Here is a 25674-nt window from a genome sequence, read left to right on the forward strand (position 1 = left end):
CTGCTTTTTGTCAAGTGTGGCTTCTCCCCACGAGATGGCTCGCTCTTCGCACATCTCCGGCCTGGCACTCTCCCTGCATTGCGCAGCTCTGTGCGAAGCCTGCTGGCAAGCCATCCCAGTCTTCACCGTCTGCCTCTGTGCCACCAGAGCTTCTGCGGGCTCTGGCCTCTCTCAGCATCTGAAGGTCGGTATTTGGGCTTGGACAACTGGTTGTGAGGCAGATGCCGTCAGGGCTTCACAACAAAAGCATGCTAAGGTCAAGGGGCAGCCGGAAGCCACCTGATGGTGGTGCCACCCTACTCCCTCCTAGCCTTGCTGCTAGTGCTTCCTCCAAGCTCCTGGAGGCAGGGATTTCGGTGGGGCGCGGACGTTGCTTCTGTCACATGTACAACCACCCTTGTGTTAAATTCCCTCCCTTTGGATATTGATTAGTTCTTGATTCCCTTGTAGTTCCATGCAGCCTCCCTCAGTGATAGACAAACCAAGCAGTGAAACCCATCACTGGTTCACCGTGCTCCGGCTGAAAACCTCTACTACGAGACCTCAGGGTTTTGCAGTCTGAGCTCAGAACCACGTCTGCACTTTGCATTGCCTTCTGTGTTTTGGGAAAGTGTGAACTCTGTTGAGCAGAGGGGAGACCGGGTGCCACGTCACTGTCTCTGGCTGTGCTTTCCACATGTGCCCTATCGTGCATGTGTGGGGGACTCACTTCCCAAAGCAGTGGTGTGCACAGGTGGCACCCTGAGGAGGTGATTAGGCTGTGAGGGCATCACTCAGGCGGTGGTGCCATTATTGCAAGAGTGGTTCCTGACAGAAGGGATGAGTCTAGCCCCCTTCTCCTGCCCTTCTGCTTCCACCATGGGGCAACACCATGGGATGGCAAGGCCTTTGGCAGATGTGAGCCCCTCAAACTTGGACTTCCCCGCCTCCAACACAAACACAGACTCAGGGCCATATTGACTTACGCACATCTCTCCCATACACTGCTCCTTGAGGGCAGGCGTTGTAACTTTCTCTTCATGTTTCTCCCACACGTGCAGCACCCCACAACAGCCCTTCCTTAAGCAGAGTAGGAACGTGGTGGTCCAGCCACACGGATGTCGATGATGGAGTGATGGATGCTGAGCTGGGTGGGAGTGTGGCCGAGACTGCTCCAAACCACAGGGCAGACACATCCTCAGTGATTGGATTTTCTGTACATTTTCTAACTAGTATGTATGTGCATGTGCACTACATATAGTCTTTAATTGTTCCTTTTGATTTTTAAAAAATGTTTATTTGAAAGAATGGCAGGGAGTCACACACAGAGAGAGCCAGCAAGAGAGACCTTCTATCTGCTGGTTTACTCCCCAGATGACTGCAGCAGGCAGGGACAGATGAGGAGGAAGCCAGGAGTCTGGAACTTCACCTGGAGCCCCCACATGGGTGGCAGGAACCCAGGTACCTGGGCCATCGTCTGCCAGCTCCCAGGTGCACTAGCAGGAAGTTGGATTGGAAGTGGAGCAGCCAGGACTCAGGCCAGACACTCGGATATGGTATGTGTGTCCCCAGCCGCAGTTTTTAGTCCACTGCACCACAATGCATGCCCATTTCCTTTGTTTCTTTTTCCTGTTAATTTCTACATCTATCAGATCTGGCATACCCCCCCTCCCCCCGCGTAAGCCATCTTAGCAGTATGTGAATCTCATGTCACACAGAATGTAATCATGTCCATCAGGTGGGAAGGCCGTGTCTCCCCTGTGGAAAAACCCAGGTCAACACCTGCCAGGATGGCACGACCTGACCATCTTCAAACACGTCCATTTTCTTCTTGTATTTAAAATAGAAGAGAAGTGTGTCTGGTCTGAGTTGTGTTTGGAAGGTCTCACACTGCACCAAGACTCCCTGACTTTTCCGAGATATGAATTCTTGAGAGGATCACCTTCCCCATGCCAGTATCCGACAAAGCAACCCCCCACGTATGCTCACGGTGCTACAGTCCCGTCCTGCCCATTCTCAGAGAGGGTAGATACCATCACTGCTGTCCCACCCAGGGAAACATCACATCTGGAGCCTCAAGGGGCACGGCTCATGGGGCCAGGGTGCTGCTGGGGGTTGGGGCACCTACAGGAAGGGACGGCCCCTTCTGTCTCCTGCAACTGCTGTCAGGTCAGGAAGACACTGGCCTCTGCCCAGCCCTTGCCCACCCGAGGCTCTTGGGCAGACAGACCCCTCCCTTCTCCACTGAAGTCTCTCCCTGTTCTCTTGCACACAGGGCAGCCCTGCATGACCTGGCCTGCTCTGGGCTGGCCCATCCTTCTCCCGTGGAGATGCACATAAGACAAGGGCCCAGTGTGATGAAACGGGGCCCCTCTGTGGCCTACCAGCCGCCGCAGCACCTCATCCTCAACAGGTGTCCAGGGGTTTCCGGGCACCAAGCAGTCCCAGCGCAAAGCCAAGCCTTGGGGGTGTGTCACTCCCCCTCTTCGTGGAGGAACGACACAGGACCCTGCCTAGGCTTCATATCCGAGTCACGGCACCATTATGTCGCTCCCCCTCTTCGTGGAGGAACGACACAGGACCCTGCGTTGTTCTTTCGTCTGCTCGGCCCTCCCCGGGTTTGCTGCTGGTCCTTCCCGGGTTGGCTACTGTCCCTTCCACCTCCGTGGAAGGGCGGCTCCCCCTGCCACCTTCCCCACTTCCGCGGGGGAGCGGCACACCGCCGGCCGGCTTTCTCGGGGGCTGCTCAGGTGTTCCTTCAGATAGATGTTCCTGGTGCATGTTGTCTCTCTCCTCCTTTATAGTCCTCTTCCACCAATCCCAACTCTGCTACCCACACGCCGAGTACGCTGCTCTCCTCCAATCAGGAGCAGGATCAGCTCCTGCAGGTCATCACTCAAGTTGGCGAGAGGCAGCTGCGTAGAAGTTTACTCCTCCCCAGCGCCATATTGTGGGAGAGCAGAGGCATAGAATAAGTCTTAATTCCAGTAACTTAGTCTAGTCCGAGTTGCTCCCCACAGGGGTGGGCAGCTAAGCACTGAAAGAGCTGCCTGTCTTGGCGCTGGCAGTGACTCAGTAGCCATCCCTCCCCGAGGACTCCACGACCGCGTCCTCGGCAGCAGCTCTCCTGTCCTCTGCAGAAACCGGGTGTTCCCAGGACTGCCTGCCCCAGGGACCTTCCTGCTGCAGCCAGCGCTCAGCCACAGGACGATCTGTGCCGGGGACCGGCGCCTCGTGTGCGTGCGAGGAGCACCTACCTGAGCAGGCCGACTTGAAGGTAATGCACGTCACCACGCGTCACTCAGTCCTGTTTCAAAACATTCCTCAGACGGGACACCCACTTCTCAGGGACCTGCCCCTGTTTAACTCACGCGTGTCAGTGACAGAGCTCGCTATACCCCACAGTGTGAAGTGTTAACAAGCGCTACCCACCCGCCTGCCTTCCCTGCTATCTAACGCTGGGGTCTTCTTCTCAGCATGTCTTCCTCTTAATGAAATGGAACATCCCTAGACTGGGTGGGCAAAGGGGACGTCTGCCAGACACCGACTGAAGGGAACCCCACAGTCCTTCCTGCGTGTGTCTGAGGTGCTCCTTTGTGTGGGGTGGAAGGAGCACACCAGTGTGAGAACTCCCAGGCCAGCGCCGCCTCAGCCCTGGGTAACCATCGTCAACAGCAAGATGCAATCCACTGAAGACTTTCACCGCGGAATGAAGAAACAGTAAACATGCAGGCGGTTTGACGTTTTATTGAGAAAATAACTTCTGACATCATATCCATTTATCAGAAAAATGTTTACAACAGTGATCACCATCACCACCTCTGGGTGTTTATGCATTGTCTCTGAGTAAAATACATTCGCACTAGGCAAGGCTAGCTTACTGGAATTTTGGCCAATGCTGCTTACGCGGAGATTATAACAAACTATAATATTTGCACACTAGGTTTACCATTCAGAGATAAGCATGGTGCAACAACCATTATGCATATGCATGTGTATTTCTTATTTGTTGTCTCGACTGTCAGTCTTGCCGAAGGCCCGTTACCTTACAGATGCCCACTCTGAGATGAGCAGAAACAGGAGGACGTCACTTCCTGTTTCACAGAATACAAACGAGAGGCAGACGAGGAGGAAAGCTCGCCCCTCTGTCTGTGAAGGCTGAGCGCACCTGCCCCTCTCTACAGGACCAGGAGGCCCTCGCTGAAGGAGACGCAGCCAGCACGGCCGCTCCAGGGCACGGCCGCTCCAGGGCACAGCCCCCGGAAGGCTGCCGTGGTCCCTGGCAGGCCGCGTTTTGTGATTTCCCAGGGCGTAGGCCATGTAAACGCAATGATTAAAGGCATTTCTCGGACTGAAAGGGCAACACTCAGGGATCTGAACAGAGATCCAACTGCTGTGAGTGCGGCTGGACGGTCCTCATGACACAGGGACGCAAAACCAAAGAAGCTTAGACCCAGTGAGGCCCAGCAGGAGGACTGCAAACCCACAGCCGCGTACACTGCAACAGGCAGCAACAGCCCCGTTCCCGTGCAGTGATCGGCTGTCCGTATTTCGTTAACCTTCTCACTTTTGGAGGCCTGTTGAGATCTACATTTTTTAGGGCAGAATCTGCTGCGAATGTAATGAAAACCACAAGCCCCGCCCCAGAGAACGCAGGTGTACAAGCATGCACACGCACACACGTGCCCATGCGCACAGTCCTTGTTTGGCCACCCCCTCCCGGGACAGAATGAAACATGAAACACTGAGCGGCCTTTACTCTGCCCCTGAAGCAACCCCAGACTTCTCATGACATGCACGGCAGAACTGGCTTAAATGTGACTTTCCTGCTACCCAAACCCACCGCCTTCCTGGCACTTTAAAAGCAATCATGAAAGAATGGGAAAACTGTTCTGGAATTACAAACCGCTTCCTTCTGTCTCAGGACACCCAGGGCCCTGCCAGTCCTCTGAGCACACCAGCTCTGACGGCTGTTCCCCGCACACCGGGGTTGGGCCCCCACTGTGGCCTGCCAGTGCCTCAATAACTGGGCTGTCTGCCGCCTCAGCTCCACGTGGGGATGGCCTGGCCTGTCTCTTCCCACTCCAGCATGCTCAGCAGGGGGCCTCGGAGTAAGAAAGCTTCCAGCCAGCACAGACAAGCACAAACACTGCAGGCAAGCATGTCCCCCAGCGGAGGCTCGGAACACAAGCCACCTACTTGAAGTCCACAAGAAGGAGGGCCTACCTCACCAGCCATGGAAGCTAACCTGCCGTGGAAGCCCATCCAGCTACCCTGCCATCTGCCAAGACACACCTTGAGCAACGGCTTCTTGGGGAATTCAGAAGATGTTTTAAAAGATCTTACAGTCTAATTCCAGAGGAGTGATAAGGAGGCTCTAAAAGGACTTGTTTTGCTGTTTTGCTCTGGGTAATCTTCTCTCACAACGTCACCCTCTACTCTCTCAACCCAAAGTCACTCTTCGTAGTAGCACTGCCCGAGAACGGGAATTCTCACCAGCAATCCATGGCGCCCGTCCTGGACAAAACCCTTCTGTGAGTGCCTGTCTGCCTCCCTCACCAGGGCTGCAAGAGCAGGGCCGGTGGCCAGGCCTCCGACATGCACTGCATCCCAATAGACAAGAGCTTGGGGTTAAATTAATTTCGCAAGCCCTTAAATATCAACAAGCAAAAATTTCATCCTTATAGCGTTTTGAACATCGGCATTTTGAAGGTCTAACAAAATTTCAGGTAAACCTCTGAGGAAAACCAGATTATGGATCTGTCCTCTGATTTCATGTAATAACAAATTTCTTTAAAAATCTGCTTAAGAAATGTGAAAACACTGAAAAGTAAACAAATCCCACCAAGCTGAAAAACAGCAAAAAAGAGACCAAAACCAATTCTTAATGCCAAGAACACATCCAAAGACCACCGTCACACTGCAGATTACTTCTGTGGCTCCACTCAGGACTTCAGTAAACAAGACAACCACACCAAGACAAATCCCTTGGAGCGTCAAACAAAAGGCACCGAACACGTCGCGGCCTCTGCACCCGAGTGTGGCCCGGCTGACTCGGGCGAGGGGCGAGCAACACGTTTGACCCTCAGAGGAGAGCCCAGGGGGAAGACAGACTCAGAAACAGGAGATCCCAGGCTTTTGCTACCCCCAGGGAAAGGAGTTCCTGGTGTTGGGCCGTTTGTCTAGTAAGGCCAAAAAGGTCTATGGAGAAGCATCTGTTATAAACCTGAGGATTTCTTGTTTTGTTTTTTCATTCAAACTCAAGAATGAAACAAATTTAACTCAATTTGTTATAATTTATTCATCTGAAACTAGATAGTATGGAGCATTAAATCTCAAATCATAGTTATGTAGATAATGGTAGGCTTACTCTACTGAATTTATTTTTTAAGAAAACTTTGTTTTAAATAATGATAGACTCCCAGCAAATAACAAAAATAGCATAGCAACCTTGGTGCACTCCCTACCCAGCCTCCTGTCTTTATATTTACAGTGGGATTTTAAAATATTACTGTTTTTGAGTTTATGAAAAGCTGTATATTTTTGTAGGAAGTGCTGAGGGAACCCATTAACAAACTCAGATACCATTTTTATCACACAAAACTACTATAACAAATAGCTTTTCTAGGGCCGGCGCCGCGGCTCACTAGGCTAATCCTCCGCCTAGCGGCGCCGGCACACCGGGTTCTAGTCCCGGTCGGGGCGCCGGATTCTGTCCCGGTTGCCCCTCTTCCAGGCCAGCTCTCTGCTGTGGCCAGGGAGTGCAGTGGAGGATGGCCCAGGTGCTTGGGCCCTGCACCCCATGGGAGACCAGGAAAAGCACCTGGCTCCTGGCTCCTGCCATCGGATCAGTGCAGTGCGCCTGCCGCAGCGCGCTGGCCGCAGCGGCCATTGGAGGGTGAACCAACGGCAAAGGAAGACCTTTCTCTCTGTCTCTCTCTCTCACTGTCCACTCTGCCTGTCAAAAAAAAAAAAAAAGAAAGAAAAAAAAAAAAAAACAAATAGCTTTTCTAATTTGTGCCCTTTTTTGATGTTCAGCTTTTTCCATTTTTACAGACTTGTGAAGATTTTAATATAGCTCTGATTGAAACAGCCTTCGCCACCCCTTCACGTTAATACAACTAGCAATATTAAATGAATAGAAATTACAAATGGAAATTAAATGCTTGCTTCTATGAAGTCTCTAATCCTCCAGTACCCCACCAAATGTACTAACACCTAAGTTGAAATTTGATTTGCTAACGCCAAATGTCTGAAAGGCAGACAGAAAGAGCTCTCCTCTCTGCTGGCTCACTCCCCAGATGCCTCCAATGGCCAAGGCCGGGCCAGGCTGAAACTCTGAGTTGGAAATTAACCCAGGTCTCTCATATGGCCGGCAGACACACACCGGGCAGCAGGCCATCACCTGCCGCCTCCCAGGGTGTATGTTAGTGGGAAGTTGGAACAACAAATAGAGTCAGGACTCAAACCCAAGCACTCCAACAGGGGAGGCAGGTGTCCCTGTGCCAAAGGCCCGCTCCCTGCCCCCGTCACACACCATCAGAAAGAATGGTTAAACGACCATCCTCAATGTTCTTTACAGCTTCTTTGGTGCTATTTAAACCATCTATTTTTCCGATGATTGATAGGTGAGTTTGTTGACAGAACATATGCATCACAGAGGAATTACCTGACCCTTTTTTCCAACCTTTCTCTGTCAACAAGAACCACCACCAGCACATTCCCTTTTATCCTATTATTCTCCACCATCACCTCTGAAAGACGGCGGTGCACAATGCTGTGTGTAAGAGTGTAGACCATTTAGCTCAGCATACTCGACTCCCTCCAGGCCATCACAAGCCTTCTGGTCCGCCTGAAAAATTCTTCCTTTCAACAGCTTCCTAAAGCTGGTCTCTGACGTATTTTGTGCTCAGTTATAACATCTTTTATCTCATTTGCTTCCATAACAAAAGCGCAACTAAGTAGCCCCACATAAAAATTTGTACCTATATCACATTTGTTTCCTAGCAAAAGTAGTCTTGAAGCATCATGGACTATGTAATATAGGGCCAAAGGCAGCTGAAAACAAGGATGACCAAAAAGCCAATCAGTCATATTTATAGTCATCCCTTCCACTGAAAAGGATAAATACTTGCTATTATAAAATGACCTCATGTGGTTAAAATTTCAGGACATGAAACATTACATTTCTGGTTGAAGCCTGCACGCCATAAGAACAAGATCTCTCACATTCTTCAAATATGCAGATAGCTTTTTCTCTGTCATGGACATATGCAGCTTTATTGAAAGAAAAAACTCCACAGCCCAGTATTATCTTCTGACTTGGAGCCACATTTGCCATTCAATTCTAGAATCTGTAATGCTGGCATAGTTCTTTCTCCTACAACTTTTTAATTTTTTTCCAGAAACTAATTATAATTCTCCTGTTTTACATATGTTTTACAATTATAAGCCACTCCAAATGCTTTTTGGAAGGCATACTATAAATCATAATTGAAAATGACTAATCCTGAGTAAAGCATAAACAGATGTCTGATTAGTGTGTTAACCACGTTTCTCCAATACACATCAATCCTAGAGAACGAGAGAGTCTCATGGTCATGATTTTCAGTATAAAATATCTTCACAGATTTCAGATTGCTGGACTCTAATAACCTGCCTTAGAAGACAAAGGGCACACACACACACACACACACACGTGAATGCAACCGCCGTAGAAGTAATGCGAGGTTCGTTAGGTACTTTCCCTAAATGCACCCAAACAGATGAGGCAGATTTTGAAGACTACCTGCTTCTCATTTGATTTAAACCCCTCAAGAAGAAATATTTACAAGGCTGGAAGACTCCTGTATAAAGAGGGTGGAGGCCAAACACGGGCGCGCACTCGGCCACGTTAGCAGACTCCTCACCACAGAGCTTGCTTTCCTGACGGCGTGGCCGAGGGACTGGGTGAGACCGGCCACGCATCGTGGTCATCTTCTAATGCACTCAGCAAAACGCGCGCAGGCATTTTAAAAACCCCAAAGTAGTTGCAGGACAGCAGAAGCACCTCGACCACTAAAATAAGCAAGTTTCTGTTACAGGCAAAACTGCCACACAGCCAATCCTTCAACAGCTCAACAACCATTAAATAGAAATATTCTTAAAAATGTGCCAGTTCGGATATTCCTTCGGATCCCTCAACTGCAGCTAGAGTATATGGAAAATCATTGGTGTCAGGGGCTTTCTGACCGTGTGAGCTGCGCCCTAGGAAACAATGAGGCCCGAGCCCCACACAGGGGCCAGGGGCCTGGGGCCAGGTGCAGGCGGTGTCTCTGCTCTCCTGCCAACCCACTGCGCGAGCGCCCGGATTTTGCAGCCTAGCAAAGTGCCGATGCTCAACCACATCCAGTTTTCCTGGAGTCAAGACAGGAAAGAGATGAGCGGGTGAGAGATGCAATGCGAATACACGGGTCTAAAGTCGCCGTGCTGGCCCAGGAAGCTGAGAGCCCTTGCTGATCTCTACTGGACACGCCAGCAGACACCGCTGTTGCAGCGAAGGGCACCTCGTCAGAAGTATGCTGTCCTCGGCCGCCGTCAACAGTGACAGATGTGGTACTGGACCCAGACTTAGGAGAGCACACTTAGGAGAGCATAATGAAAAAGCGTATTCCTCCTTTTTCAGTTAAACACAGGCTTTTCTACTGAAGTAACTTACATTTTTCCTGTTCTAACAGGCATCAGATTTCTGAACTGAAGGGAAAAACGCCTCAGCCAAACAGCCACATATTAGAATTCAGCCTTGTCTAAGAAAATCAAGTTAATAAACTGAACAAATGAGCTGGGATAAGTGAGGAGTACACATTCAGCTTTTGGTCAGCAACATGTGGCCCGCAGGCAAAGCGGGCTTTTATGTACAGTACAAAGTGCTCTTCCCCGCCCACCAAACTTGTTCAGCATTCACCTGCATTATGGAAAACGCACGGCCAAGCCAGAACACAGGCGTCCTAACTTTAAAAAGTCAGAAAAGGTTCCTTTTGTTCTTCTCTACACCCACAAGAGGTGTTTTCTCTCTGCCTCGACACGTCTAGTGTGCATCACCACCACCACCACCATCTGACTTGGCGCGCAAAGCGTGACGGCCATCAGGGCGACAGCCGCTGGAAGGAGTTACTTTCTTCCTCTGCCGGAGTCAGCCTCAGTGTCGGCAGTTTCCGAGGAGGGAGCTGAGGGCTCTGGCGGAGCTTGTCATCCATCTGCAGAAAGCACAAAAGGTCGTCTGACTCACGCCTGGCACTGCTCACGTGGCCCGCGGCGCCCCACGCGCACTGCCGTCCAGGACAGTACGGAACCAGGTGCTCCGAGGACGGCTACAGGAACCTCTCCTCCGAGTAAGCTCCGACCATCTGAAAGTCATACCTCAAACACCAGCGACTCAGTATCTGGAAAAAGCAATGCGGCTCAGCCTCGATACCCTCACAAAATAATGAGTCCATAAGACGACACTTCCACTGGACTTGGCCACGGCATGGCTCAGTTGAAGGGGACTTCAACAATAAGAGGCAAAGCAATCCTGCAACGCTGAGCGCCATAGTTTACAAAGCAGCGCGCGTACCTCACTCCTTCCCCCACACGCTGGGGAGAACAGGCAGCCAGAGCCCCTCTCTGCACTGCACACAAGCCCAGCAAGACTGGGAACTAGCAGTGATCTGCCCAGGTCACGATGCTGGCTTCAGAGCCGAGACTGTAACCTGAACCCAGGCCTTCCTACTGCAGCACCATCCTTCTCTCGAGTGCCCCCGTGCCTCTGTGACAATGACCGCATCCACTCAGAGAGCAGCTCTTCAACGCCTGCAGTCCGTGGACAAATGAAGCAAGGAAAAGAGGCAGACGGGATTCAGACGTCACCCAGCGGCCTCCAAACTCGACAAATCCCAGGCCTGCTGGGAGAAACCAACTAACTTGGGCACATTAAGACGATGCCCACGAGTGTTGGCTTGCCCAGAGAGCATCGCTTTGCATCCTGGGAAACACGGAGGCCGTGAGAAACCACTTCTAACCGGGGCACATCGGAAAACAGCGTCATGTTACCTGCCTGGGGGCAGGTGTTTTGCTGGGCCTTGCCGGCATGCAGAACAGTGACCCTCTGCCTCATCCTCTCAGGACGTGCCTACAAAGCATGCAGGGAACATTTCAGCAGAGGGACACAGGATTCGTGGGAAAGGAGCGGGAATAAAAGACGAACCTTTCATCTTCCAAGAGAAAAGTACTACCAAGGAGCTATTTAAATTAACTGACTGAAGATGTCTTTTCCTTCCAGTGAGAACTAACATCCTCGAACAAATCCTCTATAGCAGCGGCCAGCAGGATTTGTTGCTCCTGTGTCTGGTGGCCAACAGGAGACCCCACACTTCCCACGGCAGATCAAGTGTGAGCAAAAGGGTGTCTGGGAAGGAAGAGTGACTGAGATGGGCCAGGACGCTTCCACTGCTGAGGGCCCGAGACGGGGGCGCACAAAGTGGTGCTCTGGCCTCCCCCTGCACACGCAGGGGCTGCACAGCTCTCTTCCCCTGTCATGAACCTGCACAGGGAAAAAACGGAAACGGTACTGGACAGCCCTCACCTAACAGGTGGGTGAGCTTGAATTCCGCACACTCCGCGTTCAATGTATTTCCTCACATGACACTTACAGACGGAGCTACCAATTCAGACAGACTGGGCTTACCAAAACTTCAATCACGTGACCTCACACAATCTTGCCACCCAGTGTTACTTACCTCTCAAACTGGAACAATTTGCGCAACACTACAGAAAGTACCAGAAGGTCATCGGGAGAACGAGAGCTGGAGACCTGCCTCGGAGCACTCCTAGAGTGGACACTCCAGGGAACTGGATGGTGGGTGGGCTGCCAGAGAGCAGAGCCCAGTGGAGAGCACAGCTGAGCCCAGAGCTAGGGACCGTGCTAAGTGACAGAGACTGCAAAGCTTCAGGACCCCCGTGGGGACATGGCCATGATCACAGGTGAGCCTGCACAGAGCTGCATGAGGGCAGCGCATAGCTGGGTGATGCTCAGCTAACATGAGGCCTGTCACAGCCAGCCTGGGTTATCTGGCCACGTCACCCCACTTGTTTACTGAGAAATGTGCAGATCTCCCCTGTGTTTTCCCAATGAGAACCACATCTCCACTCCTGGCTGTCAGCCCAACCCAGTCCTTCAACATCTCACTCACAAAGAGGACACTGCCTCAAGTGTCAAGATACCCACCTGGTGGGAAAAGCACAGGGCACGTTTTCAAGAGGAGAGGACAGAAGGAGCAAAACAGGTCTCCTGGAACACAGACAGACACTGAGGCGCGACACTAGGAGCACACCGGCACAGGCAGCTGCCCTCAGACGTCAGCCCAGACCAGCAAGCAGGATGGGTTTTTGTTCTGGTTTTCTAACGCCAACATTTTGTATTCCCAGCTTGAAAAGGACTAACTGTGAGGCAAAAGTAAACTCTATCTGATCTCCCAAAGTGATCAGACCACTGTTGGCTTTGACACAACATTATATGCAACTTAGTAAACGTCCACTTAAATAGCTTTCTGGAAAGTAAACTAAAAACTGAGAGGGTTGGGCAGTGAATACGTGGCCTGAATGATAATATTAATGGCAGAAAGAAAAAACGCTATACTAGGAAACAATGAGTGATGGAAACGTGACCTTTTCAATCAAGTTGGACTCCTTATTGACCAGCTGCGTGAGCTTCCGCAGATTGGCGTCTACCGATTCAGGCCCAGCTGGAGGGGTGCCTAAAAAGCCAGGACGGAAACCAGAGGACAGGAGACAAGAAAGCCTTTAGAGCTGCTCAGCCGGGAAGATCTGGGGTCCACCCACTCTGCCACTTGCCCCGCCCTCCCCCAGGATGCAGAGAAAAACCATTCTGGGTTCAAAGGCACAGTTACAAGGGTCAGGAAAGCTCGGAAACCAAATATTAACAAAAGGAGAAAGCGTGTCTGCAAAGCAGACCATGTCGGGTGACATGCAGGGAGCCAAGCAGTCCTCAGGCCCGCCCCTCCCCACACTTCAGTTAGGTCCTTGGACAGCTTTCTAAGACGGTCACCCCCAGATAGCCACCCAGCAGGCATGCGAAGTATCAGGGACTTAAAAACCCCAATTCCTGAGGTCTATCCCCGAGAGGCAAATGTTAGTAAATCTGGAATAGGACCCAAGATTTTCTGTCATGTAGGCAGGTTTGCTAACCACTGCTCAAAGTAACAAGGTTAAGTGTTATTTAATTGTATGACTCCCAAATTATTAACCCCTCCCTTTATACAAATCACAAAACCCACTCAAAATATATGTGTGTGTGCATGTGCCTGTGGCCCCACCTAACCCAGTTATCTTTATCACTTTTGTTTCTTAAAAAGACAGCTTCAGCCATCTTTCCCAGTACAAATTTAGTATGCCAGTGACTTAAGCACAAGGCCCCACACTGTCAAGTATCCGATCCAAAGTGACAGGTGCCCTCTATTTACGATACCTCCAGTCTGATGCAATCGGTTTTCAGGGAGTAGAATCAGGGGAGTGTACCTCACCAAAATCAATCTGCTGCTGATTTCTGTTCATGCAGGAAAACGCTAGAAGCAGCGGGTAAGAATCATTTAGAGGAATTACCCATTAGGATAAATACCATTTTTTTTTTAAAGCAGGGACTCAGTACCTATGGTTTTATCTTTTGGAAGAAAATGACCTATGTCAGAGGAGCAATATTTCACAGACAAAAAGGAAAAAGTGTGTGAGACTCAGAGCACTAGATAAAAGGCAATGACCCATTCCTCTCTTTAAGTAAGAATTAAACCAAGCTGGAGGGTTCTCCGACCAGCAGTTCAGGCCCACACACACACACTTTCTTCTTCATTCAAGGAAGTGATGCATTTAGAAGCATTTGCAAATACTCCGCACACAGACCCTGGTTGAGGAGAGTGGCTCACCTCCGAGAGTGAGCCTGAAGTAGCTGTGGAGGATGTCGTCACAGAAGCGACACAGGTTGGAGAGCTGCTTCAGGTGCTCCTGCAGCTGGACTTTAGGAAACCGAACTTTGTACAGCGGTGCGAGGAAGCCAAAAACGTAGGCATCCAAGGTGCAGGGCCTAGGCACACAGAAAGGACCTCTTTCTAAAGCACATTGGAAAATGCTGACTTGGGATGGTGTTTACAGTTTTCTTCATAAATGTCTGTCAATTCTTAAGGATACTGTAGTCTTTCTTAAACGTTTGAAGATTTTACAATATAGTCTTTTAAACCTTTTAGTTTATAAAAAATAATGTAACTAGGATTTTACTCATGAAGTACTTTTTAAAAATAGTCATTTACTTTAGAAGAAAATGAGGTTGTAATTAGCGATTCATTTTTACTCACAAGTGTTGAATTGGAGGCAGGGCAAGAACATTGTCAGGTATTTTAAAGTTGCAGCTTGTGGATTCAATGTTAGATTGCCTCTTTAGTGAAAAACTCATCTTTCCACGGTACAAGGGGCTTGCTTTAAGAAAGTGCGCAGTGAACAACTGCACAGCACAGCACGTTGGCATCTAAGGGCAAGTACTCACGTGTCTCCAAAGAAAAACTGAGACGTCCCCAGTCTGTATGACAGAAGGTTGAGGCACTCCTTGGCATCTCTGTAGATCTAGGAAGGAGAACATCTCGTCTCAGAGGCGGCACGGTGCTGGACGGTACTTGGGAGGCAGGCCTCTCTCAGTGGCTCACCTGGGCGCGCTCTCGCCCCTTCTCGGAGAGCAATGCGGACCATACCTGTGCTTCCACCTCTTGGAGCTGGTAGAGGGGGGGTGCTCCCCTGGTCAGGAGAATCCTGTTCAGCGCCCCCCGAGACATTCTTCCGGGCAGGATCAAACTCAAGGGGAAAGGAATCCGAGAGGCAAACCACGGCTTTGTCACAGTAAAGTAATTGTCACTCTCAACCCAGAATGTGTGAAGCTATGAAGAGACGGAAAAAACATTACAGGTGTGTTCCTTTACTAAAAGATCACTCAATCAACGTGAAAGTTTTTCGTAACTATCTTTGTATAAAGTGATATTTGTATAAACTGACCACATGTTCCAGTTAGAATGACTCAGGATAAGACAAAATTATTTTAAATGTGCGAGTTTTGTTGACTGATGTATTGCACAGCCCTGGAAGAAGGTCTGGCACACAACAGGTACTCAGTAAGTTTTTGCTGATAAAAAGTTATGGCCCACCCAACTCTACAGGGAGTCAAGCATTTATCTCCCACAAAAAAAATTATTTGCAAAATGACATCATTTTTCACGTTCATATTTGGCACACCACTTGAATGTCTAAAGGAATCCAACGGCACAGAAATATAAGAGAAGCAAGGTTACTGTGTGAGCGGAATTTCCTATTGTAAGCCCTTTTCTTGGTTTTCTTCTCACACACTGAGAACGTTTGCAGCCAGGTCACTAGGGTCCCGTGCCGCTCAGAACTCTCACCGCGGCAGGCAGGAGCTTCTCTTCGAGGAGGGCGACGTAAGCCAACGTGTCTGCACCTTGCTTTGCAGTCAGCTCATAGTCAGCGTTGTATTTCTGGGAAAGAAACAAACCCAAAGAACCTCAGAAGTCAAAGGGTGCCCCACAGGTAGGCAGGCTAAGCTAGTGAGGACTCCTAGGCCTCCTCATGAATGGTAAACAGGACATGGGAAGCAGGAAAAAGACACAAACTTGGTCAAAACTGCTGCTTGCTGCACTGAAAGTTCTTAGCATGGCGTCAGGCAAAGAGGGAGGTAAATAAATGTGAATGGTGATTCTTTTATTAAATGCTATTATTTCAATGCTCGTTATTGACCTTGTTCAGTAAGGGCATGTAGCCCAAACTTAATAAATAAAAGCAACTATTATTTTTCACAAGAAGGCAAAAGTTCCAACTAGTTGCATTTTTTTTCCAATTTAGAAAAGCCTCAAATTTTATTGACACAGTTTTTAAAAAGTATTGACAAAACCAGACATTTGCTTTTTTATATATCTTCACATGCTTAAACATTTTAGATGCATTATATAAATCTTCATACAGTCAAACATTTCAGATACATTATTTCACAGAACCTTTAACTAAGGCATCAGATAAGTGCTTTAAAAAAAAAAAAAAAAACAACAGTTGCTGGTTCCCAGGAGCTGCTGTCACATCCAGCACAAGATATACAGCAACTATGTGACTAAACAGTCTCATCAGTAACTTTAAGAGTGAAAATGGGTACACTCAGTTTTCTTATACATTTCAATGAAATCCAAGCAAAATGCATGAAAATTTGAGCATAATCAGTATGTGACTTTCCAATTAAACTAAAACTCATGCTTTACAGCGAAGACTCGTCTATTTTTTTTTTTAATCAAACTTTAGGTATCTCAATTGTCTAATGAGTTGCAAAAAATTCTAAAAAAAAAGAGACAATGTATTTTTTAAAAAGTAACATGCAGGGATCAACCATCTACATCTTCAAAAGGCAACACCCACCTGTCTCCTTAAAAAATTGAGGATTTTTGCAGGCTGACAAACAATGCTGTCTTCAGCTGTCAAAATTGGTACATCGCCTGCAAGCAAAAGACAGTTTACACACAGGGAGCCTGAACTCCTGGAGGAGCCTGCAGGCCCCTGAAAGCTACAGCAGTCCCACACGTGGAGGGGGGAGAGCGCGCACGCTCGTCTTCGGTTGTGCAATTTAACAAAGGGCCCTTCTAGAGAAGGTTCTCACGTCTCACAGTTCCCACTGCTGGCTCCACTCCGAGTCATCACCCAGAGGGACCGAACCCTGAGCAGCACAGCCAAGGTCGGGGGAGCGGCCCAGCCTCCCACGGAGCAGGACGCAACGCGGAGCGGGGGAGTCTCAAAGCTGTACCTCTCGAACCTCGCCAGGTGTTATCTACGACGTGGACTTGCAAGGGTGCACCACAAAACTTGGCATAAGCCTGAAACAGAGTTTGCAAGAAACCATTTTAGACCGAGGCCGTCCCGCCCACCGCAGAGCAGCTTCCCGGGACAGCCCGGGCCCCGGCGGCACAGGCGCCCCACCTGCGGCCGGCTCCCGCGGACCTGGTGCCCGAGAGCATCCCGCGGGGCCGGGCAGCTCCGCAAGCCTGGGGGACTCGGGAGCCCGGCGGGGGAGCCACGGCGGGGCCCGGGCCAGCTTGGGGCTGGAAGGCCGAGGGGAGCCCAGGGAGGTCCCGCGAGCCGCACCGCGGCACCCCGAGTCCGGCGGCCTCGCCCCTCCGGCCCCCCCCTTCTCCCCGCGCCCCGGCCCGCGAGGCGGCCTCACCAGCACCACCAGGGACTCGCTGTGCACCGAGGGCAGACCCCAGCCGCCTCCCCAACAAGTGAGCTCCAAGGGGGCCGCCATGTTGCCGGGGCCGACCTTCGCTGTCCCGGAAGTACTTTTGCCGCGCCAGCTTCCGGCAGGTGGAAAGGCGGGGGCGGGGCGAGGGACTGGCAGGACCCTGTGGCCTCCTGAGCCAGGCCGAGAGGGACCCTCGAGGGGTCAGCCGAGCGCGCAGGAACCGCGCGCGGGAGTTGAGGCCAGGGCCTGAGTCAGCACTCCTCACATACTTAATTGGATGCCTACTGTGTACCAAGTCCTGTGAGTGCTAGTCCTGCAGGCCTGTTTGTAAGAGTGACAGTCCATGCACAAGGTTGTCTAAATGATGACGCGGGGTAAGAACACGGTGCACAGTGAGCGCTCAGTGGTTCCAGCCCCTCCCCTTTGCAGTGTGCGTGTCGCGGATTCGCGCCACCCTGCCGCCCTGCCTCGGAGAACCCTGTTCCTGGCGTTTGGCGTTGATTTCTGCTTCCCTTCGGTGCTGCTCCTTGACCTGGAATGGCTGTCCCCCCCTGGCTAGCGCTCCCTCAAAATCAGCTAAGTGGAGACTTTGCAGCGGTAGGGGCCTTGTAAGCCTCTGGGGTCCTAGAGCCCCGTGGCGCTTCCTGGGTAATGGACCTCCCGGCTCCCACCGTGCAGGAGCGCTTGGAAGGCAGAACGGGACCGGCCCTTCCTCGCGTGGAACCCGTGCAGCCCCGCAGGCGTCTGTGCTCCGAGTTCCTCCCAGCGGATGTTCTGCCGCACCCGTCTTGAGTTCTTCATAGTTACTGAGCCAGCAGCCTGGCGTTTTTCTGCGACTAAGGCCTACGAATCTTGTAGCTAGCCACACCTGTGGGCCAAATGGACATTGGCTGTTTCTTGAATAGAAAGCCCAACTCTTTCTTCTTATTATTTTTAATAAAAGAAGTATTTATTTGAAAGGCAGAGTTACACAGAGAGGGAGAGGGAGAAGGAGAGAGATCTTCTGAGTGCTGGTTAGCTCCTCAAAGGCTAGGTCTGTCATTTGGGTCTCCCATGTGGGTGGTAGGAGCCCACGTATTTGGGCCATCTTTTCCTGCTTTCCCAGGATCTGAGTCAGAAGTGGAGCAGCCAGGACTCAAACTGTTCCTCGTGTGGGATGCTGGTGGCACAGGTAGTGGCTGAACCCACTGTGTCACAACGCCAGCCCTGATTCTGACAATTTCTCAGAAAAGCCATTAAGGAGAAGCATAGGCCTGGGAAATGCCATGAACCAAACTCACCTGGAACCCAGAGTAAGGATGTGGCTGTTGGGTCTTTGATCTGGAAGTCCTGGTAGTCTTTCAGGGGTACCCCCCCAACACACACACACACACACGCTCATGTGCCTATCCCTGGTTCCCCTGGAATGATTGGATCCCCTTAAGCAACTGACAAACCCCAAGACATCCCTATTACTAATAACAACAGTGTGCTAGGCGTTCCCTGTTTACATGGCCATTTAAACTGCAGTGCCTGTCTGCCGCAGGCTTCTCATGTTTCTAAAAGCAACAGACAAGAGTCCATGAATAATACTTTACATACTTCATACCTGGGAGACGCTTAGCCCGTGTAGCGGTAAGACTGAACACCATAGCATGTACTGAGCAGCCGTTAGGCCCAAGACACTGCAACAGATACGTGAGACGTGACTTCTCTTCACAGGAGTTTTTGGTCCACAGATGAGGCGCACACAAAGCTCAGTGACTTGCTAGATTATCTTTCTTCTTGTCGTGAATACATTAGGGGTGCAAATAAAATCTGACCGCGCACAAAGACAGGATGCCACATCCTTTGCAGGGTCTGTGGATGGGGTCAGTGAAAAGGTATCTCAGCTTTGCAATTCAAGTCATGGGACCTCCCTGCTTTGAGGTTTAAATCCCCATCCATAAAGCTCGGTAACTGCGTAGTGCCGACAGGCATGGAAGGTAATCATACCCAGGGCATGTGCGTATTCCCAAGTGGTGTGAGAAGGAGAGCTGGTTGGGATGGAGAGCTCGAGGGAGAACATGCTTCGTGGACATCAAATGTAATTGCCCGGTGTGGCTCCCTCCCTTAGTGCCGCCTGCCGCCGGGATTTGCATCAAACAGACATTAAATCTCTCCCCTTGGTGTTGAGCTGAGAGAGAGAATCGTGTGCCATTGCGTCCGATGAGAGGATCCTTACACGTAGGTTGACTGTGCCCGGTTCCCGGCAGTCTTTGGTTGCCGGGATTCCTCTTGAGAGTCTGCCTCTGCTGGGTTGGATTTTAAGCCTTAGCTTAGCTGATTGCACAACCAGGCTGAGTATTGTTCCGGAGAACTGCGCCGAAACCTGAAACCTTCAGAAGCTGTGCCTGGGATGGGTGGCTGGCCCCTGTGCCTTTTCCTGGCTGCTGCAGAACATTGTTCAGAATTGACCGAAATCGTAATTTCAGATTCTTACCAGGAAGCACATTCTCTGCAAAACATCCATGTATGTGTGGGATGGCCTGAATCACAGCTTCGTAACGAGTGTTCCAGACAGTGTTTCCCTGAGAAAGAAATCTTATTTTTCAAAAGACGGGCATGAAGAATGGCTTCATCCATGCAGGTCATCTGAACTCAGGGGACCTGGCCCTGGCCTCCGTGCTGTCATGTGCTGCTGGAATCTTGGGGCTGGGTGGTTCGGAATCTGTGACGTGGGGCTGTGAGCAGAGGTGAAATGTTGGTGGCAAGTGATCATGCGGTGTGATCTCTTCTGGGAAAGTTAAGCTGAAGAGACTTGCGCGTCCCTTTCAACTTGAAGGTTCTGTAATTGAGTTCTGTGTTCAGGTTTAGAATTCTTAGGGAGGAAAACAACAGCACAGAGGAGAAGTCAGGAGATCGGGGTTCCTCACCGGGCCTCTAGTCAGCCGTGTCCCTTGAGCCGATTCCTCAGCTCAGCTGCGTGCAAGATGAAGAGGCTGGCGTTCTGTGTGTGAGGAGCGTTCAGCAGTCACTGATATTTGTACAGCAATGTCTCGATGCCAGAAGTTGTGTTCACACCGAGTCCTCAGTGGAAGGGCTGTCATTTTCCCTTATTTTCAAGGAGGGACGCTAACATCCAGGTGTGTTCATGGACTTTCTGAAAGTCACATAGCCAGGAGGTGAGAGAGCCACAATTTGAACCCAGGCAATCTGGCTTCATGCTTTTTTTTTTTTTTTAAGATTTATTTATTTATTTGAAATGCAGAGTTACAGAGAGGCAGAGGCAGAAACAAAGAGGGAGAGAGAGAGAGAGATCTTTCATCCGCTGGTTCACTCCCCAAATGGCTGCAACAGTCAGGGCTGGGCCAGTCCAAAGCCAGGAGCTTCTTCCTGATCTATCCACGTGGGTGCAGGGGCCCAAGGACTTGGGTCATCATCTGCTGCTTTCTAGGCCATAGCAGAGAGCTGGATCGGAACTGGAGCAGCCAGGACTCAAACCAGTGCCCATATGGGATGCCGGTACTGCAGGCAGTGGCTCTATCCACTATGCCACGGCGCCGGCCTAGAGCTCATGATCTTAATCAGTCCCCTCCTGCCCCTTGTACCCTGTGCCGCTGGCTCCGCTGCTTGTAGCCTTCTAAGTAGTTTGTGAAAAGGCCTAGCTCACGGTTCTGATATCACTGTCATTACTTATTTGAGTAATATTTGTTTAGCATTAAGCCATTCGACAAATTCACTAAGCGACTCCTGTAAACCCAGCACAAGGCAAGGCTGTCAGAATTCAAACGCAGGTTCATGCTCTCAGAAGGACGAATGCCTACATCACTGGGATAACCGTAGGCTCCAGAATGTAAGGGGGTCAATTTGCATTTTGCCCATTAGGATCCTAGTCTCCAGGGAAGATCTGATTGTCAGTGCCCCTGGCTCTCAGCAGGAGGGGGAGAGAGGAGGTTGCCCAAGGAATTGAAAGATGAGTCTACAGCTTCAGTGCCATGGGGTCAGCCACCCCTGTGGCTAGCTCTTTTTGTCCAGTTGCATTGCTTCCCCCAAAGCTGCTTCGGTGCCCCGTAGCATAGTTGGGGAGCCGGGTGTGTTTTCTGACTTGGTAGCTGCATGAAGGCCACCAGGTAGTGGTAAATCTTTTCTTTCTTTTTTTTAAAATTTATTTATTTTTTTGACAGGCAGAGTGGACAGTGAGAGAGAGACAGAGAGAAAGGTCTTCCTTTGCCATTGGTTCACCCTCCAATGGTCGCCACGGCTGGCACGCTGCGGCCGGCGCACTGCGCTGATCCGATGGCAGGAGTCAGGTGCTTTTCCTGGTCTCCCATGGGGTGCAGGGCCCAAGGACTTAGGCCATCCTCCACTGCGCTCCCGGGCCACAGCAGAGAGCTGGCCTGGAAGAGGGGCAACCAGGACAGAATCCGGCGCCCCGACTGGGACTAGAACCCGGTGTGCCGGCGCCACAAGGTGGAGGATTAGCCTAGTGAGCCGCGGCGCCAGCCGCAGTGGGCAGTGGTAAATCTTAAAGGGGGTCGTGTTGCCCTGCAGCTTGGGAATCTGCTCTCTGAACTACAACAAACGTGACAATACGCTCATTGACATGATACTCAGTTTGTGTTCAGGAAGTAGAATGATTATACTTCAAAACTGAGAATGGCTAAGGGCCCTAACCAGGAATGGGGCTCCTAACTTTCTCTCAAAGGGGCAAAACATCCCTTACCACTATACTGTGATGTTGTATATGTATGCTGTAGTACTAAGGACAACCACTAAGGAGACCGTAACAGTGATATACTCAAAAACATTACAGAGATTGAAATAGAATTTCTTTAAAAGAAGGCATGCATACACATGTGCAGGAATGAGGAGACAAATGAATGGCAAGTAGGGAACAGACAGAAATAATAAAGGGGCAAATATAAGCCCTAAAATATCAATATTTAATATAAATTTGAATGATCTGAATGCACCAGTTAAAAGGAAGAGATTGAGAGTGAATTTTAAAACACTAACCAAATACATGCTATTAATAAGAAGCTTTCAACATAATCACAGAAGTAGGTTGGACATAAAAAGATGAAAAGCGTTACAACACAAAAACCTTGAGCAGGAGGTCAGAGCACGAGTGGATACTTCAGTATCAGGTACAGCAAGGTTCAGAACAAAGATGATTCCTGTGGACAAGACGGGTGCTACACTGGTCCATCAAGAAGACAGAGCTGTCTTGATGTGTGCTTTAAAATGCACAAAGCAAAAGCTGATCGAGGTGAAAGAAGAAATAGATCAGTCTGTAATTAAGTTACGTAGTCCCATCCCACCTCTCAGCAATGGAGGGGACTGCTGGACAGAAAACAAACAATGCTGTAGATGAATTAAGCATTGGGATCAAATTAGCATTTAAAGAATGTTCCACCCAGCAACAGCAGAACACATCTTGTTTCCATTCTCCGGTGGAACATTGACCAGGTTAAGCTATCGTGAGTCACAAAGGAAATCCCAACTAGAATTTGTAACAAATCACACATAATATATTCTTTGACCACACTAAAATCCAGCTAGAAATCAGTCAGTAACAGAAAAACAAAATTAAAATCTTCAAATACTTGGAAATTAAACAATATACTTGCAAGTAATCAACAGATCCCAGAGGAGCTCTTCATGGAAAAAGAAACGCATTCAATAGGATTGTGAAGAAAAAACATGCGCTGTTGAGAGAAGGAAAAGTTATGCCACAGACTGGGAGAGAAGTTTTCAAAACACATTTCTGTGAAAGGACTTCTACCTACAATATACAAGAACTCATAAAACTCAATGGGAAAACCAACAGCCTAATTTAAAAATAGAAATATATATATATATATATATATATATATATATATATATATAAAACAGATACCCACTGAAGGGGGATATATAGGTGTATGTGTGGGTGGGGGTCTGTGAAAATGGGATCCCTAGTATTTGTCTTCGGGGAATTGCAAGTTGAGCCACAGGGAGCTACCAGGGTGCACCTGTTGGAACGGCTGCAGTAGGAACACCTGGCCACAGGTAACTTCTTTGTAACGATGTGTAGGAACAAGAACTCTTACACAGTGCAGGTAGGAGTGGGAACTTCCAAGACAACTTGGCAGTTTCTTCCAAAGCTAAACTTTTTCTTGCTGTGTGTTATGGGCTGAGTTATTTCCCTCCAAGAAAAGGTTTGTCTTGACTGCAGCATCTGTGAGTGTGACGGTATCTGGAAATAATCCATCAAGTGAAGATGAGATCATGCGGGATTAGGAGAGGCCCCACTTGCAATGACTGGTGTTTCCTAAGAAGAAAGAAACAGAGAGACACAAACCCAGAGAGAAGGGGAGTGGTCAGGGAAGGCAGAAGCAAACACTGGCACGTCGCTCTACCAGACAAGGGTGCCTGGAAGCCACCAGAAGCCAGGAGAACATGAAACGGGATTCTGCTGGCGCCTCCAGAGGGAACAGGACCTGCTGACTGTTCTCAGCCTTCCAGCCTCCAGAGGTGTGAGAGAACAGCTTTCTGTTGGCCTAAGCTGCCGGGTTTATGATTTACTGCAGCAGCCCTGGGAACCTAGCAACCGTGCAACGCAGCACTCGTGGTCTTAGCTATTCAGTCAACCGATCACAAGACCCCTGTCCACAGTGGGGTCTGCACAGGAGTGATTATAGCAGCCCAAAACTGGAGGCAACCATGCTCTTATTTAATAGGCGAATGCATAAACTAACCATGGTATATCCATATAATGTTATTATTCAGCATAAAAATAAATGAGTTATTAAGCTCCAGAAAGACTCAGATGAGATTAAAATGCATACTACTAAGTGTTGACAGAGTCTGAAAAAACGTCTAATTTTATTTATGCAACATTCTGGAAGCAGCAAAACTAGAGACAGGTTTAAAACGCAGTGACTGCCAGGGCTTTGGGAGGGAGGAGTGGGGAGTGAGGGGTGAAGCTGCTCTGTGTGCCGCTGTAACAGAGCGCGTTAGGTTTGCGTTTGTCTAAGCCTACAGCACAAAGAGATCCTTAACAAGTGCCAATTGAACAAATAGTTTAGGAGTGTGGGGGCTCCCAGAAGAATATAATCTCATCACAGCCTCACTGCCGGTGGGGGGGGGGGGTAGGTAGTGATCCAAGAAACCCTGTTATGAGTATAGTCGGCAACAGTGAGGGCCAGAGGAATGGCACAGAAGTGCTTTGTTCTGGTTGTTAATGTTGCATTCCACAAGGATAGATGATCACTTCGTGTACGGCTGTACTTGTACATAGTCTAGAAATGAACAGTTAAGTAGGTGGATGGCAGATGGCGGGAGCCTCGTTGCTGGAGTGGGAGTTGATAGATGACATAAAATGAGGGAAATGTGAATGAAGTGTGGACTCTGCTGATGCTTCAGTGTTGTTCATTAATGGTCAACGCACCACACTCATGAAAGACGCCGAAGTCCTGGGGAAGGGGATGAGAAGACAAGAGACAGATTTGGATAAACCACATATTTGGCAAATGATTTGGAACATATAAAGGACTCTCAAATCTCAGCAGTAAAATAAACAGCTAACATAGCAGAAAGACCTGGGTAAGCCTTTCATTGACAGCATGGCCTTCTTGTTCCGGTTTATAACTCAACAGCTACAATGCCGGATTTATCCAGAAAAATAAAAACCTGTGTTCAAACAAATTTTAAATCATGTTTGTGAATGGTCATAGCAGTTTTACTTAAGATTGCCCAAAATGAGAAACAACAGGTAAATGGTTAAATAAAAGATGGAACACTATTGGACAACAGCAACAAAAAAGGAACAAACAATTGATACATACAACTTGTATGTATCGTAAGGAAATTATCAAAATGGAAAAAAGTCAGTCTCCCAAAGTTATGTATTCTACAATTACATTTATGTAATATTCTTGAGATAATAAGAGGTGGACAGCAGATGAAGGATCCCAAAGGCTGGGGAGGAGGGGATGGAGAATGTGGCCACAAAGTGATGGCACAGAGGAGAGCTTTGTGGGACGAGATGACTCTGCTTGTTGACGGTGGCAGTGGTTACACAACTCTACACAGGTGGCAAATTACATACAACTGCACACATGCACACAGGCACAAATGAGTGCCTGTAAAACTGGTGAGATCGGAGTAAGCTCTGTGATTTGTACCAAAGCAGACTCCCTGGTTTTCCTGTTTGACTGTGATTATACAAGATGCTGCAGCAGACAGTATGAGGTGTATGTAGGACTTCCTTGTTCATCTGTTTTGCAAATTCCTGTGAGTCTGTGCTTAATTGAAAACAGAAGATGTTTTAAAGAATTAAATGTGACATCATGCTGCGTGATGCACAAATGGGTTCATGAAGTATCAGAACCATGAAGCACCTGTAACCAGGAAGCCACGAAGGGTGTGGACCGGCTGCATGCATG

General features: G+C 49.3%; 1 protein-coding gene across 11 annotated transcripts; it reads right to left on the minus strand.

Annotated features, from left to right (window-relative positions):
• Positions 1-3710: 3710 nt before the first annotated feature.
• On the minus strand, positions 3711-17370 carry MTX3 (metaxin 3). 11 transcript variants are annotated; one of them, XM_070056877.1, is made up of 11 exons: positions 17267-17370; positions 16850-16919; positions 16468-16544; positions 15450-15542; positions 14751-14933; positions 14549-14625; positions 13935-14092; positions 13484-13580; positions 12664-12752; positions 6986-10214; positions 3711-6603 (listed from the first exon to the last, which is right to left on the minus strand). In XM_070056877.1, the coding sequence occupies exons 1-8, from the start codon at positions 17345-17347 to the stop codon at positions 13507-13509; spliced, it is 813 nt and encodes a 270-aa protein (XP_069912978.1). In that variant the 5' UTR covers positions 17348-17370; the 3' UTR covers positions 3711-6603; positions 6986-10214; positions 12664-12752; positions 13484-13506. The 11 variants fall into 11 exon arrangements, with proteins under 11 accessions (XP_069912978.1, XP_069912975.1, XP_069912980.1 ...); XM_070056874.1 differs by lacking the exon at positions 13484-13580; XM_070056875.1 differs by lacking the exon at positions 3711-6603 and having other exon boundaries at positions 10133-10214; positions 14706-14933.
• Positions 17371-25674: the final 8304 nt, after the last annotated feature.

The sequence above is a fragment of the Oryctolagus cuniculus genome, chromosome 14 (assembly GCF_964237555.1).
Source record: "Oryctolagus cuniculus chromosome 14, mOryCun1.1, whole genome shotgun sequence".
Lineage (NCBI taxonomy): Eukaryota > Metazoa > Chordata > Mammalia > Lagomorpha > Leporidae > Oryctolagus > Oryctolagus cuniculus.

Excerpts from the sequence above, each read along its gene's own strand:
- MTX3 (XM_051853650.2), bottom strand. The coding sequence starts at position 17,347 with ATGGCGGCCCCCTTGGAGCTCACTTGTTGGGGAGGCGGCTGGGGTCTG. Across the intron at positions 15,543-16,467 it reads TCAATTTTTTAAGGAGACAG|AAATACAACGCTGACTATGA; the intron begins GTGGGTGTTGCC and ends TTTCTTTCCCAG. Across the intron at positions 10,215-12,663 it reads AGTCCAACTTGATTGAAAAG|ATGGATGACAAGCTCCGCCA; the intron begins GTCACGTTTCCA and ends TGCTTTCTGCAG.